The sequence below is a fragment of the Aquarana catesbeiana genome, linkage group LG05 (assembly GCF_042186555.1).
Source record: "Aquarana catesbeiana isolate 2022-GZ linkage group LG05, ASM4218655v1, whole genome shotgun sequence".
NCBI lineage: Eukaryota > Metazoa > Chordata > Amphibia > Anura > Ranidae > Aquarana > Aquarana catesbeiana.
Window position 1 is genome coordinate 219234855 of NC_133328.1, and position 16877 is coordinate 219251731.

The window sequence follows — 16877 nt, forward strand, 5'->3', positions numbered from 1 at the left end:
CTCGGCGGCTGTTTCAGCTCCTCCCCGCAAGCATTTACCACCTTCATGCGAGCTCCCTCGCACGGTGGTGAGTGCTTGTGGGCGCGCTCCCGTGATACAGCTGGCGGCTATAGCCGCTCGCTGTATCACTCGGCCCCGCCCCCCGGCGCGCCGCGTCATCGGATGTGATTGACAGCAGCGCGAGCCAATGGCTGCGCTGCTTTCAATCCATCCACTGCAGCCAATCAGCGACCAGGCTGAGCTGCAATGAAGCTGACGAGGACGAGGAGCGAAGATTCGAGGCGTCAGGTAAGTAAAACGGGGGGGCTGGGGGCGGCGGTACTGTCAAAAGTTTTTTCACCTTAATGCATAGAATGCATTAAGGTGAAAAAATTTTTACCTTTACAACCCCTTTAAAAAAGAAAAGTATTTTTTTGGGGTAAACAGCGTGGATTTCCTTGGATACAGAATTGGTGAACACAGAATTCATCCAACTGATTCTAAGGTTGAAGTTATCCATAGAGCTCCAGTCCCAGCAAACAAACAAGAGCTGCAAGCTTTCCTGTGGTTACTTAATTTTTAGCATTCATTTCTTTCTGACAAAGCCCCAGTTGCAGAACCCCTGCATCGTTTACTAGATAAAGATGTTCCATGGAAGTTGACTGATGTTCATTCTACAGCTTTCAATGCTGTAAAAAAGCTGTTATCTTCTGACAGTGTACTTGTACACTATGATTTACAGAAACCACTCTTACCTGCGAAGCTTCTCCATATGGAATGCTGTTTTGAGTCATGTTTTGGAAACGGGTGTTGATGCTCCTATTGCACTCTATTCAAAGATCTTGACTACAAGAGAGAGAGAGGAATTATGCTCAAATTGACAAGGAGGGTTTAGCTATTGTGTCCGGGCTAACATGGCTATTTGTATGGGCAGAGGTTTACCATGGCAACAGACCATAAGCCTTTGCTAGGTCTGTTCACCAGGAGTACTCCCACTCCTCAAATTCTTTCCCCACGAATGCTCAGATGGTCACTCATGCTGAATGCCTATGACTGTGATTTTGAATATCATACTGGCAAGAATATCACTCATGCTGATGGGTTGAGCCGGTTGCCTTTGTTTTCTCCTGGTTTCCTTGTCTGTCCTGTGCCTGAGATTCTCGTGTTGGAATCCAGTCCAAACCCTCCGTTACATGCTAGAGTCATTGCTGGTATGACTGCTAAAGATCCTGTGCTGGTCTGAGTGCTCAACTGGATGTGGAGGGGATGGCCCAAATCAAAAGTTGAAGAGAAGTTCAACCCATTTTTAGTGCACCAACATGAACTGTCTGCCCATAAAGGGGATACAGAGTGGTAATTCCAAAGGCAGGACAAGCTCAAGTACTGCATGCTCTCCTGGAATAGTCCACATGAAAGTGTTAGCCAGAATTTATGTTTGGTGGCCTAAAATGGATGAAGTTATTGAGAAGTGGGTACATAACTGTGTACCATGTCAATCCACCTAAAGCCTCAGTACATCCCTGGGAAGTGACTAGGTCACCTTGGTCATGGTTGCATATAGATTTTACGGGGCCTGTTCAAGGACAGATTTTTTTTTTAGTTCCTTCTCAAAATGGCTGGAAGTTGTATCAGTTACATCCCCCACCTCAGCCACTGTCATAAGAGTTGAGGCTGTTTGCTACACATGGGTTGCCAGATACAATCGTGTCTGATAATGGAACGCAATTTACCTCCTCAGAATTCAAAACCTTTATGGCAAACAATCTTATTCGACATGTTACGATTGCACCTTTCCACCCATCATCAAATGGTCAAGCTGAATGTATGGTTCAGACCACCAAAGACTCATTGAAGAGAATTGTTCAAGGAGATTGGAATCAGAGACTTGCAAATTTCCTTCTGCAACAACATGTGACACCATGCTAAATCACTGGTTGTAGCCCAGCAGAGCTCCTATTGAACCATCATTTAAAAACATGTTTGGATCATTTACACCCTGATCTAAAATAGGAGTTACAAGAAAAGCAAGAACTGCATTTTAAAAAGGATGCTAATGTTTCTGTGAGAGTGTTTGAGCCTGACAGTGCTGTCTATGTCATCCAACAAGGCCCAGCAGCATAGTTTCTAACAGCAAAGGTGCTTGTGGCTACAGGACCTTTGGCATACAAAGTACTGATGGTAGAATATTATAAAGGCACGTTGATCAGATCCGAGAAAGAAGTGGTGAAATTGTACCTGCTGCTGGTTCTAGTGGTACTGGGATCCCAGTGATGCCAGATCATGGTGAACCATTGGTTGATACAGGTGCTATTCCTCCAGGAAATGTTGTTGCAGAGCCAGTTTCTCTCAGTCCCTCTGACACAGCACAAGAAGAAGAATTGCACCCAACTGGGGGTCCCAGGGAACTGTCTCAAACAGTGGTCCTTAGGCGTCCAAGGAGAAATATTCACCCTCCCAGTTATCTCAAAAGACTTTGAGGTCTAGGGGGAAGGAGTGTTATGTATTAGGGTGTTATACTGCTCTCCATGCAGTAGGGGGAAGCATTGTAAATATGTTCACTTGTGTATATTTCTGTTAGAGCTATGTATTTCTTTAGCATCTATGGTTCCTGTATTCCTGTGTGTGACTAAGAAAAGAAGTCCTGTGAATGTCTGTCCATGTCTATGCTTCAAATTCATTTTAAATACACAAAAGTTCACTTTTTTTCTAAATTCCAGCTCCCCTATGTACCAATATAGCATTAATGTACTTATTTTGCAAAAATAAAACAGCTTTCCATTAATTCTACACAGGCTTACCTCATTCTCTTCATAGCTGTTTAAACACATTGCTCGATTACTTCTGCCTTACATCCTGGTCAGACTTTAGGTCATGACACAGGAAGGAGTTGACCAGCTGACCTCATTAGCACACACCCTACATCATCCACTCTCTGGTCAACTCCTTCCTGTGCCATGACCTAAAATCTGACCAGGAAGTAAGGTAGAAGTAATCAAGCAGTGTGTTTAAACAGCTATGAAGAGAGTGAGGTAAGCCTGTGAATTAATGGAAAGCTGTTTTATTTTTGCAAAATAAGTACATTAATGTTATATTTGTACATAGGGGAGCTGGAATTTAGAAAAAAAAATGTGAACTTAGCCTTTAAAGAATAAAACAATGGGAAAACCAGGGTAAACAGTGACATCTAATGGTACCTGCAGATACCACAACAGGCACCCCACCAGATATAACTATAGAAGCCGAACACTCTGTTACAAGTTTTTCCTTGTATAATTACCAGGCACACATTTGCCCCTTTATCAGTGAAACTACAATCATCTTATATAGGTTTGTCTACACATTGTCACATATAGAACTCTCTACTCCAGTCTTCCTGACTATCTCCTACTCTGTCCACTTTTAGGTCATCTCTGAAAACTTGAAAATCTCTTCAGGGAAGCTCATCTCACCTTAAACTAACAACTGAATCTTTTATTTCTTCCATCAGCTCATCATTTACAGCTATTACCTTTGGTTCCACTGTATTGTTAATGTACTGTCTCCCTTTATGTTGTAAAGCACCGCACAACCTATTGGCACTATATAAATCCTGTACAATAATATTAATTATAATAATTATTGTAAGCTGGGTTAGAACCAGTAAAACAAAGGTTAGGACCCTGCTACAGGCAGAGGTATTTATTTGTAGGTTTTCTGTGATCTGCAAGTAACAGTAATGCCCCGTACACACGGTCGGACTTTGTTTGAACATTCCGACAACAAAATCCTAGCATTTTTTCCGACGGATGTTGGCTCAAACTTGTCTTGCATACACACGGCCACACAAAGTTGTCGGAAAATCCGATCATTCTGAACGCGGTGACGTAAAACACGTACGTCGGGACTATAAACGGGGCAGTGGCCAATAGCTTTCATCTCTTTATTTATTCTGAGCATGCGTGGCACTTTGTCCGTCGGATTTGTGTACACACGATCGGAATTTCCGACAACGGATTTTGTTGTCGGAAAATTTTATATCCTGCTCTCAAACTTTGTGTGTCAGAAAATCTGATGGAAAATGTCCGATGGAGCCTACACACAGTCGGAATTTCCGACAACATGCTCCGATCGGACATTTTCCATCGGAAAATCCGACCGTGTGTACAGGGCATTAGGCTGCCAGCCTAAGTGTTCCTTTACTTCTGAGCCATCTTTAATAATGATTGGACCCTGGGCAAACATTTTCTTGGGCCCCCCCTTCCATGCAATTTTGTTCTCCACCTGCTCTGAGTCAAACAAAAAATAGCAGTTTACTGAATCAGATCAAGCAGAGATTGCGATTGGTTGCCAGAGGTTACAGTGTTTCATTACCCGTCACTGATTTGCTGCAAGAGGTTACAGCACACATTATGGCTCACTGATTTTTTGCTAGAGGTTACAGCACATGACTCTTGGTTGTGAATTGGTTGCTAGAGATTACTGTTCATCAAAACTGCTCACTGATTGGTTGCTAGAGGTTACTGAACATCCTCACCAGTCACTAATTGGTTGCTAGAGGTTACTGCACATTACTACTGCTCACTGATTGGTTGCTAGAGGTTACTGCATATGCTTACCGCTCAATGATTGACTGCAAGAGGTTAGTGCACATTATTACTGCTCACTGATTGGTTGATAAAGGTTACAGCACATCATCTCCTCACTGCCTGTACACCATGGACTAGGAATATTAGGGAACCCATTAATAGACAGAAAACACCTAGGGACCCTAGGACTCCTGGGGTCAGTGGCAATGCTGGGGGGGTGATCATTGGCAATGCTGGGGTTGATGGGATCAGTGGCAGTGGTGGGGGGATGGTATTAGTTAGGAGGAAATACACTGTGGCAAATTCTGAATCATATAGAGCAAAGCTGGAAATCTGTAGCGAGTATATAGTAGTGGATTCTACACTCAACACCAATGTAATAGGGAATTTACAGTGACCACCAATGTGAAGGGGGATTTACACTGGCCACCAATGTGAGGATGAATTTGCACTGACCACCATGTAACGGGGGATTTTACACCACCCACCAATATAAAGAGGGAATTTCTACACTGGCACCAATGTAAGAAGAGTATTTACACCAACCACCTGTGTAAGGGGGATATACAGTACAATGACCTCCATGTAAAAGGGGAATTTACACTGGCAGCCATTGTCGAGGAGATTTGTACTGACCACCAATGAATGTAGGGTGACACTTTTACACTGACCACCAATGTTAGGAGGATTTACACTGACCACCAATGCAAGGGTGACCTTCACACTGACCACTAGTGTGAATGAAAGCATTGTACACAAAGGTCCAATGTAATGAGAATATTTGCACTGACCACCAATGTAACTGAGACATTTAGCCTGCATTCACATTTGTGGGTGTCGGAAAGCATGCAAAATTGCTTTCATGACACCAAAGAAACGTGCTGCCCTTTAGCAGATACACAGCAGTGCCATTAATTGTGACTGACACCCTCACACATCTACTGAGATGTGTGTATTTACATGCACCAAAATTCAGGGTGCTGTGGCACTATGTTTTTTTGAAAAAGGGTTCCACCTCCAATTTGCTTACCTTTGCATAACAGGTTGATGTTAGGCTTAATGAGCATAGTCATAGGCAGGACTTTCAAGCATGTCCCTTTACCTCCCTAGCGAGCAGCATTCAGCAAATGTGATGGTGAATATGACCTTAGGGGGGCATGATATACATATGAATATCGCCTCTATTCATATTTCAATGCGGCTGGTACGCGGTTATTTACACGTTAATGCCGCCGGTATTTACATATCAATGCTGGTTATTTACATGTAAACACAAGGTCTGCAGGTGAGTCATCTGTACACAGCAATAGGCCAGATCTGGGCAGCATTAGTAACAGAACTTCACACTGAGATATCAGGACACATCACGAGACTAACACTTCACGAAACAAGGGAATTTAAACTGGGATAGTTGGCAAATATGAGGTAGCTGCTTTGGGCCCCACAACAATGATGGGGCCAAGGGCAGCTGCCCCTTTTGCCCTGCCTTAAAGACGGCCCTGCTTCTGAGTGATTCTTAGCTCAGGTTATCTACTGCTTCTGATATTCAGTAAATATTGAGATATTTACTGTTGCCTCTCTGTTACCATACCTTAATGCATAATTTTCTAGACCGTTACCTCTCTGTTACTATGTATTAATGCATCATTTTCTAGATGATGTAAGGCAAGTATTTAAAATAATAAGTAGCTTAAAAAATGGTTGCTTGAATGTACGTGCAATGCTGCAGTAATTACAGTAATATGCTTCTGTTAATTTTTTTTTAGTTGCAAATGAAGCTGGCGACAAAAATGCACGGCCCCTGGCAAGATTTGCAAGTAAGTATAAAGCTATCTACATTACATCTATCATACATCTACCTTATCATATGCCAAGAGTGAGTACACCCCTCACATTTTTGTAAATATTTTATTATATCTTTTCATTTGACAACACTGAAGAAATTACACTTTGTTAAAATGTAAAGTAGTGAGTGAACAGCTTGTATAGCAGTGTAAATTTGCTGTCCCCTCAAAATAACTCAACACACAGCCATTAATTTCTAAACTGCTGGCAACAAAAGTGAGTACACCCCTAAGTGAAAATGTCCAAATTGGGCCCAAAGTGTCAATATATTGTGTGTCCACCATTATTTACCAGCACTGTCTTAACCCTCTTGGGCATGGGGTTCACCAGAGCTTCACAGGTTGCCACTGGAATACTCTTCCACTCCTCCCATGATGACATCGCAGGGCTGGTGGATGTTAGAGACCTTGCGCTCCTCCACCCTCCGATTGAGGATGCCCCACAGATGCTCAATAGGGTTTAGACATGCTTGGCCAGTCCATCACCTTTACCCTCAGCTTCTTTAGCAAGGCAGTGGTCATCTTGGAGGTATGTTTGGGGTCGTTATCATGTTGGAATACGGCCCTCAGTCCTATTCTCTGAAGGGATAGGATCATGCTCTGCTTCTGTATGTCACAGTACATGTTGGCATTCATGGTTCCCTCAATGAACTTTAGCTCCCCAGTGCCGGCAGCACTCCTGCAGCCCCAGACCACTGACCACCATGCTTGACTGTAGGCAAGACACACTTGTCTTTACACTCCTCAGCTGGTAGCCGCCACACATGCTTGACACCATCTGAACCTAATAAGTTTATCTTGGTCTCATCAGACCACAGACATGGTTCCAGTAATCCATGTCCTTAGTCTGCTTGTCTTCAGCAAACTGCGGACTTTGTTGTGCATCATCTTTAGAAGAGGCTTCCTTTTGGGACGACAATTTGATGCAGTTTGCAGCTTATGGTCTGAGCACTGACAGGCTGACCCCCCACCCCTTCATCCTCTGCAGCAATGCTGGCAGCACTCAAACGTCTATTTCCCAAAGACAACCTCTGGATATGACGCTGAGCATGTGCACTCAACTTCTTTGGTCGACCAGTGCGAGGCCTGTTCTGAGTGGAACCTGTCCTGTTAAACTTCTGTTTGATCTTGGCCACCGTGCTGCAGCTCAGTTTCAGGGTCTTGGCAATCTTCGTATAGCCTAGACCATCTTTATGTAGAGCAACAATTCTTTTTTTCAGATCCCCAGAAAGTTCTTTGCCATGAGGTGCCATGTAGAACTTCAAGTGACCAGTATGCGGGAGTGAGAGCGATAACACCAAACACACCACACCTGCTCCCCATTCACACCTGAGACCTTGTAACACTAACGAGTCACAAGACACATGACATCGGGGAGGGAAAATGGCTAATTGGGCCCAATTTGGACATTTTCACTAAGGAGTGTACTCACTTTTGTTGCCAGCAGTTTAGACATTAATGGCTGTGTGTTGAGTTATTTTGAGGGGACAGCAAATTTACACTGTTATACAAGCTGTACACTCACTACTTTACATTGTAGCAAAGTGTCATTCTTTAGTGTTGTCACATGAAAAGATCTAAGACTTTACAATCACTTTAGGTCCCATTTAAGTCCTGGAACCCAGAGGCCAAGTAGAGCTTTGGCTGGGAAAAGCCTCTCAGTTACTGCTGCTGACCTGCCACTATTACCATCTCATGCTGCCTGCCCTATTATGGTTCTATGGTGAAGTAAAGCTGCCATACATAATTTTTCTTGTGTTGTGTGTCAAAGTTTCTGGCCTATTCTTAGTTTGTGGCCTATTCCACTGCTTTTGCAATCAAAAATAATTTGGCTATTTTTGCTCTGAAGTTCTAATTGCAATTTTTGAATTAAAAGTTGCCTGGTTTTTAATTAAACGTTGTCCTGTGAAACTAGTAGGCTAGTAAAATTTCCTAATATACTGTCATTTTGCTGGCATTTTTAAGTGCAATGATATCTACTTGCCGATTTCACACGGTAGCTTTACAGTTACAGTGAGGTCGGCTGCACAGAATCACATATATGTGCGTGATTCTGCTCTTCCGGATAGAGGGCACACATGCACCACCGGCACCCACTGATTGGCGAGGAGGAAGACAGAACAGAGCTCAGTCTACAGAGCTCTGTCCTGACAGCAGGGATGTGCTGTTTTTTTCCCTGCAAAGCAGGGAATAAACACCAGCACATACCTTAGTGAAAGCACCACATAGTAAACAGATAAACACTGGTTAGGCACACATTTAACCTATTGATCGTTCTAGGTGTTTAACCTCTTGCCAGTCAGTGTCATTAGTACAGTGACCATGTATATTTTAAGCACTGATAACAATTAGTGTCACTGGTTCCCACAAAGTGTCAAATTGTCCACCGCAATATTTCAGATAAGTCGCTGTTCGCTGCCATTACTAGTAAAAAAAATAATTAAAGAAATATTCCAGTATACTGTATATATATCATAGTTTGTAGATGCTATAATGTTTGCGCAAACCAATAAATATGCACTTATTAGGATTTTTTTAAACAAATTTATGTAGCAGAATACATATTGGCCTACATTTATGAAGAAATTAGATTTTTAAAATGTTTTAATTGGATACATTTTAAAGCAGAAAGTAAAAAAATGTAGATTTTTTTTTTCAAAATTGTTGGTCTTTATTTTGTTTATAGCGCAAAAAATAAAAAAAAAACAGAGTCTACTGACTGAAATGGTACCAGCGTATTGGAGAAAAGCCAATGTAGCACCAATATTTAACCACTTCAGCCCTGGAAGGATTTACCCCCTTCCTGACCAGAGCACTTTTTCCAATTTGGCACTGCGTCGCTTTAACTGCTAATTGCGCGGTCATGCAATGCTGTACCCAAATGAAATTTGCATCCTTTTCTTCCCACAAATAGAGCTTTCTTTTGATGGTATTTGATCACCTCTGCCGTTTTTATTTTTTGCGCTATAAACGGAAAAAGACCGAAAATTTTGAAAAAAAATTTTAAAAAAATTATATTTTAGTTTCCAATAAACTCAATTTTAGTCATACATTTAGGCCAAAATGTATTCGGCCACATGTCTTTGGTTAAAAAAAATGTCAATAAGCGTATATTTATTGGTTTGCGCAAAAGTTATAGTGTCTACAAACTACGGTACATTGGTACATTTTCTGGAATTTACACAGCTTTTAGTTTATGACTGCCTATATCATTTCTTGAGGTGCTAAAATGGCAGGGCAGTACAAAACCCCCCCCAAATGACCCCATTTTGGAAAGTAGACACCCCAAGGAAATTGCTGAGAGGCATGTTGAGCCCATTGAATATTATTTTTTTTGTCCCAAGTGATTGAATAATGACAAAAAAAAAAAAATTTACAAAAAGTTGTTACTAAATGATATATTGCTCACACAGGCCATGGGCATATGTGGAATTCCACCCCAAAATACATTTAGCTGCTTCTCCTGAGTATGGGGATACTACATGTGTGGGACTTTTTGGGAGCCTAGCCGGGTACGGGGCTCCGAAAACCAAGCACCGCCTTCAGGATTTCTAAGGGCGTAAATTTTTGACTTCACTCCTCACTACCTATCGCAGTTTTGAAGGCCATAAAATGCCAAGATGGCACAAAACCCCCCCCCAAATGACCCCATTTTGGAAAGTAGACACCCCAAGCTATTTGCTGAGAGGCATGTTGAGTCCATGGAATATTTTATATTTTGACACAAGTTGCGGGAAAGTGACCAATTTTTTTTTTTTTTGCACAAAGTTGTCACTAAATGATATATTGCTCACACAGGCCATGGGCATATGTGGAATTGCACCCCAAAATACATTCTGCTGATTCTCCTGAGTACGGGGATACCACATGTGTGGGACTTTTTGGGAGCCTAGCCGCGCCTGGGGCCCCGAAAACAAAGCACTGCCTTCAGGATTTCTAAGGGCATAACGTTTTGATTTCACTCCTCACTACCTATAACAGTTTTGAAGGCCATAAAATGCCCAGATGGCACAAACCCCCCCAAATGACCACATTTTGGAAAGTAGACATCCCAAGCTATTTGCTGAGAGGCATGTTGAGTCCATGGAATATTTTATATTTTGACACAAGTTGTGGGAAAGTGACAATTTTTTTTTTTTTTCACAAAGTTGTCACTAAATGATATATTGCTCAAACATGCCGTGGGCATATGTGGAATTACACCCCAAAATACATTCTGCTGCTTCTCCTGAGTACGGGGATACCACATGTGTGGGACTTTTTGGGAGCCTAGCCGCGTACGGGGCCCCGAAAACTAAGCACCGCCTTCAGGATTTCTAAGGGCGTAAATTTTTGATTCACTCCTGTCAGGTCTCTCACTTACCAGACCGGAGAGTCCACTTGGGCAGAGGGTAGGCTCCCTTACGTATCCGACTCGTGGCCCCTGGTAGAGCAGACAGGAGGCCCACGAGTGTGGAGTGGTATGAGAGCCTGTGCAGGAGTCCGTGTTCCGGAGGTTAGCAGTCTTCAAACAGCAGATGATAGTCAGCGGCACAGACAACAGATGCTGAGCAGGAGCTGGAGACAGGTTAGTGCACAAGCTGGGTTTGGCAACAGGCGGGCAGCAGAGGTACAGAAGGAGCAGGCAGAAGCGAAGTCAAAACAGGCTGGGGTCAAATGCAGGCGGAGGTCAGGAGAGTCCAAAAGGCAAGCCGCATCGTCAACCGATCAGGAACACAGGAATCACAGGAACTAGGAACAGGAAACAGGAACTAGACACGGAGCTGTTGATCAGGCAGCACTGATCAGAGGGAGAAGCAAGCCTAAATAGGTTGATTGGCGCCAAACGCCACGTTCGTGCGTGCACTGTTACGCACAGGTGCCCGCGCACCCGCACGTGTCCGAGCGCACCCCCAGACAGCGGCATGCACACCAGCGCCACCAGGTGAACGCATAGCAGCGCCCATAGAAGCAGGCGCCCGAGCACCCGCAGGAAAGCGTGCACCAACGCGCCCCGGCACGCGACGACGCCTAATCAGGTAAGCTCTCTGACAGTGCCCCCTCTTCAAGGGCAGACACCGGATGCCCAATTGGGCCAACTTGGAGGCATGTGAGTCCTTGAAAGCTTGCAGGAGTTCCCCTGCATGCAAATTATCTTCTGGTTCCCATGAATTGTCCTCAGGGCCATAACCCTTCCACTTTATGAGGTATTGGGTTTGATTTCGTCTTTTTCTGCAGTCTAATATTGCCTCTACTTCAAATTCCTACTCGTTGTCTACAAGGATGGGTTTGGGTGGACCGACAGCATGGCCAACAAAAGAATTGGGGATAACCGGCTTTAAGAGAGATACATGGAAGACCGGGTGCACCTTCAGGGAATTCGGCAGATCAAGCTCGTAGGCAACATAATTAATTTTCCTCCTTACCAGGAAGGGACCCAGGAACTTAGGGCCTAGTTTTTTGGATGGACCTGCCAGTTTCAGATTGGAGGTAGATAACCATACTGGGTTACCAGGTTCCAACACAAGTTCTCCACGCCTCTTTTTGTCAAACACCTTCTTATAACCTTCTTGGGCCTTGGCCATGGTATCTTATAACAGCTTATTGTTCACCGAGAAGAAATTCAGGGTATCAGATACTGCAGGAACAGAACATTCAGGTATTGATCCAGGTAAAAAGGTCGGATGAAAGCCATAGTTGGCATAGAATGGAGTTTGGTTGGTGGCTGAATGCAAGGAATTATTATAAGAGAACTCCGCAATAGGGAGTAGGGGGGCCCAATCCTCCTGGGAGAATGCGGAGAAGCAGCGGAGATACTGCTCCAGCGTCTGATTCGTCCTCTCAGTTTGCCCATTGGACTGGGGATGGTAGGCCGAGGAGAATGCCAACTCAATTTCCAAGGAGCCACAGAGGGCCTTCCAGAATCTGGAGGTGAATTGGACACCACGGTCAGAAACTATATTCTTCGGAACTCCATGTAGCCTGACAATTTCTTTAATAAACATATCAGCCGTCTCCGTGGCTGATGGGGTACCCTTCATTGGGAGACAATGAGCCATTTTAGACAATCTGTCTACCACGACAAAGATGGAGGAGAAGCCTTCTGATGGGGGGAGTTCAACGACAAAATCCATTGAGATCATGCTCCATGGTCTCTCTGGGACTGGAAGAGGTTTTAACAGTCCCCAAGCTCTGGCCCGGCTGGTTTTGCTTTTAGCGCAAGTATTGCAGGAATCAATGAAGCTTCTACAATCCCTGATGAGATGAGGCCACCAGAAACAAGATTTGTTTTTCATGAGCCGAAATGTCCAGCTCATTTGTGATCATGACACAGTTCCAATACCTGTACCCTTAGTTCTTAGGGAACCACAATCTTGTTTTCATGCCAAAATAGGCCATCCTTGGTACAGGCCCCAGCGGGCGTCGTCGTCCCCATAGAAGCCCGTCTGATTCGAGAAAATTGGATCTTCCTGAAGAAGCAAGAAATTCCCAGGGGGAAGGATGGTATCTGGAGGTGCGGTTTCTTCTGAATCATGGAACATTCGTGAGAGTGCGTCAGATTTAATATTTTTGGATCCGGGTCTGAAGGTGACATGGAACTGGAATTGAGAAAAAAAAAGTGCCCATCTGGCCTGCTGGGGTTTTAACCTCTTAGCCGTTCTCAGGTATTCCAGGTTTTTATGGTCCGTGTAGACCAGTATGGGATAAGCAGCACCCTCCAGAAGGTAACGCCATTCCTCCAAGGCCGCCTTAATAGCTAGGAGTTCACAGTCACCCACCTCGTAGTTTCTCTCGGAAGATGAGAGTTTTCGTGAGAAAAACCCCACAGGGTACAGAGGAGCTTTGGTGCCTTGTCATTGTGAGAGTACGGCCCCTACCGCAATTTCGGAAGCGTCAACTTCCAACACAAATGGTAGAGCTGGGTTGGGGTGTTTTAAAATGGTGGCTGAGGTAAATAGAGCCTTGAGTTCCTCGAAGGCCGACTGCGCCTTAGGAGTCCAGCAAAACCGACTTCCTTGTTTGGTAAGTTCAGTAATAGGAGCGATTATCAAAGAGAACCCTTTTATGAATTTTCTATAGAAGTTGGCAAAGCCAATAAAACGTTGTACCCCTTTCTTATCAATAGGTGCAGGCCAGTCCAGGATAGCAGATACCTTTTGGGGATCCATCTTGATGCCCTCAGGGGAGATGATCAGGCCCAGAAACTGAATGCATTGAAGCTCAAACTCACATTTCTCAAGTTTTGCATAGAGCCCATGTTGCCTAAGTTGGGTGAGAACATTTCGCACATGCCTGCGGTGGTCGGTCAGAGAGGCGGAGAAAATCAAAATATCGTCCAGACAGACTATGACATAGAGGTCTAGGAAGTCACGGAATACGTCGTTGACAAAGTGCTGGAAGGTGGCTGGTGCGTTGCACAGGCCAAAGGGCATGACAAGGTACTCATAGTGCCCGAATCGAGTACGAAAAGCTGTTTTCCACTCATCCCCTTCTCTTATGCGAATAAAGTTGTATGCCCCACGGAGATCCAGTTTGGTAAAAACTCTTGCGGTTCCCAGTCTCTGGAATAACTCGGGTACTAAGGGTAATGGGTATCTGTTCTTTACAGTAATTTTGTTTAATTCCCTGTAGTCGATACAGGGACGTAGGGTGTGGTCGTTCTTCTCCACGAAGAAAATGCCTGCACCGGCTGGAGACGTGGAAGGGCGGATAAACCCTTTCTTTAAGTTCTCGTCAATGTAGTTTTTTAAGGTGCCCAGCTCCTGCTCAGTTAGTGGAAAAATCCTTTCAAAGGGAACTTCGGTTCCAGGTAAAAGTTCTATTGGGCAGTCATAAGGGCTGTGAACTGGAAGAGTCTCTGCCCCCTTCTTACTGAAGACATCCTGGAAGTCCCGATAGGCCTCGGGAAGAGATGGGCAAAGTTTGGTATCCGAATCCAAACAAAGACATTGAGTCGGTGAGACGGGGGTCCCACGTAAGCAATGTTGCCTGCAGTAGTCAGATGAGAATTGGATTCTTCCTGTGGACCAGTCAATGCTGGGGTTATGTGCCTGTAGCCAGGGCATTCCGAGAATGATTGGGAAGAGAGGGGAGGAGATGACATCCAAACGTAAGAGTTCCTGATGTTCCGGGCCTATGGTGGCCAGTAGCGGAACAGTCTCACAGGTGACTGGACCTGAACTAAGGGTAGAGCCATCAGCTAGGAATACTGCAAGACCCTGGGTCTTAGGTTGAAGAGGAATGCCATAATTTTTGACAAAGGTTTGATCGATGAAGCCACTGCATGCTCCAGAGTCAATAATGACTGACACCGGGATGTTCTTTCCGGGGAGCTGTAATACAACAGAGATAGTCAAATGGTTACCAGGTTTGGGCAAAACAGATGCACAAGTGGAAGAAGACGTCAGACACTTACGTATCTTGTTAGGGCAGGTCCTCACAAAATGTCCCTGTTCCCCGCAATACAGGCATAGGTTGTGCGTACGTCTGCGCATCTTCTCTTCCTGGGGGAAGGGATGGCCGGAGCAGACCAAGCTGCATGGGTTCGGGTGCTTCCGTGGTTGAAGTAGAGGAGAGAGGCAATTGGTTGGGGAAACTGGGAACTCTAGGGAGCATACAAATAGGACGAGGGTGACCAGAAGACCTCTCAGAGCGTTTTTCTCTCAGACGTTGGTCAATTTGAATAGATAGGTTTATAAGTTCGTCCAGAGTCTGGGGTATCCCAACACGTGCCAGTTCATCCTTAAGGGGATCAGATAACCCCATCCGAAATTGATGACGCAAGGCAGCGTCGATCCACTCTGTATCAGAGCTCCAACGACGAAACTCAACTGCGTAGTCTTCGGCCGCTCTGCGGCCTTGCTGCAGGGAATGCAGGGCTGCCTCAGCAGTAGTAGTAAGTTGAGGGTCCTCGTACAATTGGAACATTGCCAGGAAAAAAGCGTCCAGGGTATCTAAGGATCTGGACTTCTGCTCCAGTAAATGATGAGCCCAAGTCTGGAGCTCGCCGGACAGCAGTGCAATGACAAAACCCACCTTAGTGGCGTTCAGAGAGAACGTGCGAGGCTGTAGCACAAAGTAGAGATCGCAGGCCTTACGGAAGGCCCGGTTTTTACGACGATCTCCAGTAAATATCTCAGGTGTGGGTACCCTGGGTTCTGGAGGGAGCATTACTATGGAGGGTGCTGAGGAGAGTCCAGCAGATGGTGCCCCTTGGGGGGAGGAACAGCTGAGAGGGCTTGGACCTGACCCTCTAATCTGGTGTAGCCTTCTTGTAGGCTCTTGACTGCTTGGGCCGCGAGGTGCCTACAAAGTTCATCCATGGGGGAGGCCCCCTGCCCGGACTCGGTCATGGCTGCCTGATACGGTCAGGTCTCTCACTTACCAGACCGGAGAGTTCACTTGGGCAGAGGGTAGGCTCCCTTACGTATCTGAATCGCGGCCCCTGGTAGAGCAGACAGGAGGCCCACGAGTGTGGAGTGGTATGAGAGCCTGTGCAGGAGTCCGTGTTCCGGAGGTTAGCAGTCTTCAAACAGCAGATGATAGTCAGCGGCACAGACAACAGATGCTGAGCAGGAGCTGGAGACAGGTTAGTGCACAAGCTGGGTTTGGCAACAGGCGGGCAGCAGAGGTACAGAAGGAGCAGGCAGAAGCGAAGTCAAAACAGGCCGGGGTCAAATGCAGGCGGAGGTCAGGAGAGTCCAAAAGGCAAGCCGCGTCGTCAACAGATCAGGAACACAGGAATCACAGGAACTAGGAACAGGAAACAGGAAACAGGAACTAGGCACGGAGCTGTTGATCAGGCAGCACTGATCAGAGGGAGAAGCAAGCCTAAATAGGCTGATTGGCGCCAAACGCCGCGTTCGTGCACGCGCCGTAACGCACAGGCGCCCGCGCACCCGCATGCGCCCAAGCGTGCCCCTGGACAGCGGCATGCACACCAGCGCCACCAGGCGAACGCATAGCAGCGCCCATAGAAGCAGGCGCCCGAGCACCCGCAGGAAAGCGTGCACCAACGCCCAATCAGGTAAGCTCTCTGACAACTCCTCACTACCTATCACAGTTTCGAAGGCCATAAAATGCCAAGATAGCACAAACCCCCCCCAAATGACCCCATTTTGGAAAGTAGACACCCCAAGCTATTTGCTGAGAGGCATGGTGAGTATTTTGCAGCTCTCAGTTTTTTTTGAAAATGAAGAAAGACAAGAAAAAAATTTTTTTTTTTCTTTTTTCAATTTTCAAAACTTTGTGACAAAAAGCGAGGTCTGCAAAATACTCACTATACCTCTCAGCAAATAGCTTGGGGTGTCTACTTTCCAAAATAGGGTCATTTGGGGGGGGTTTGTGCCACCTGGGCATTCCATGGTCTCCGAAACTGTGATAGGCAGTGAAGAGTGAAATCAAAAATTCACGCCCTTAGAAATCCTGAAGGCGGTGATTGGTTTTCGGGGTCCCGTACGCGGCTAGGCTCCCAAAAAGTCTCACACATGTGGTATCCCCGTACTCAGGA

At 45.4% G+C, this 16877-nt stretch overlaps 1 protein-coding gene across 1 annotated transcript in view; it reads left to right on the forward strand.

Annotated features, from left to right (window-relative positions):
• Positions 1–16877, forward strand: part of PDE1C (phosphodiesterase 1C) — a 1091434-nt gene that overhangs the window by 234674 nt on the left and 839883 nt on the right. The window contains 1 exon segment of the mRNA XM_073630562.1: positions 6311–6361. Within this exon segment, the coding sequence (XP_073486663.1) occupies positions 6311–6361 (51 nt within the window).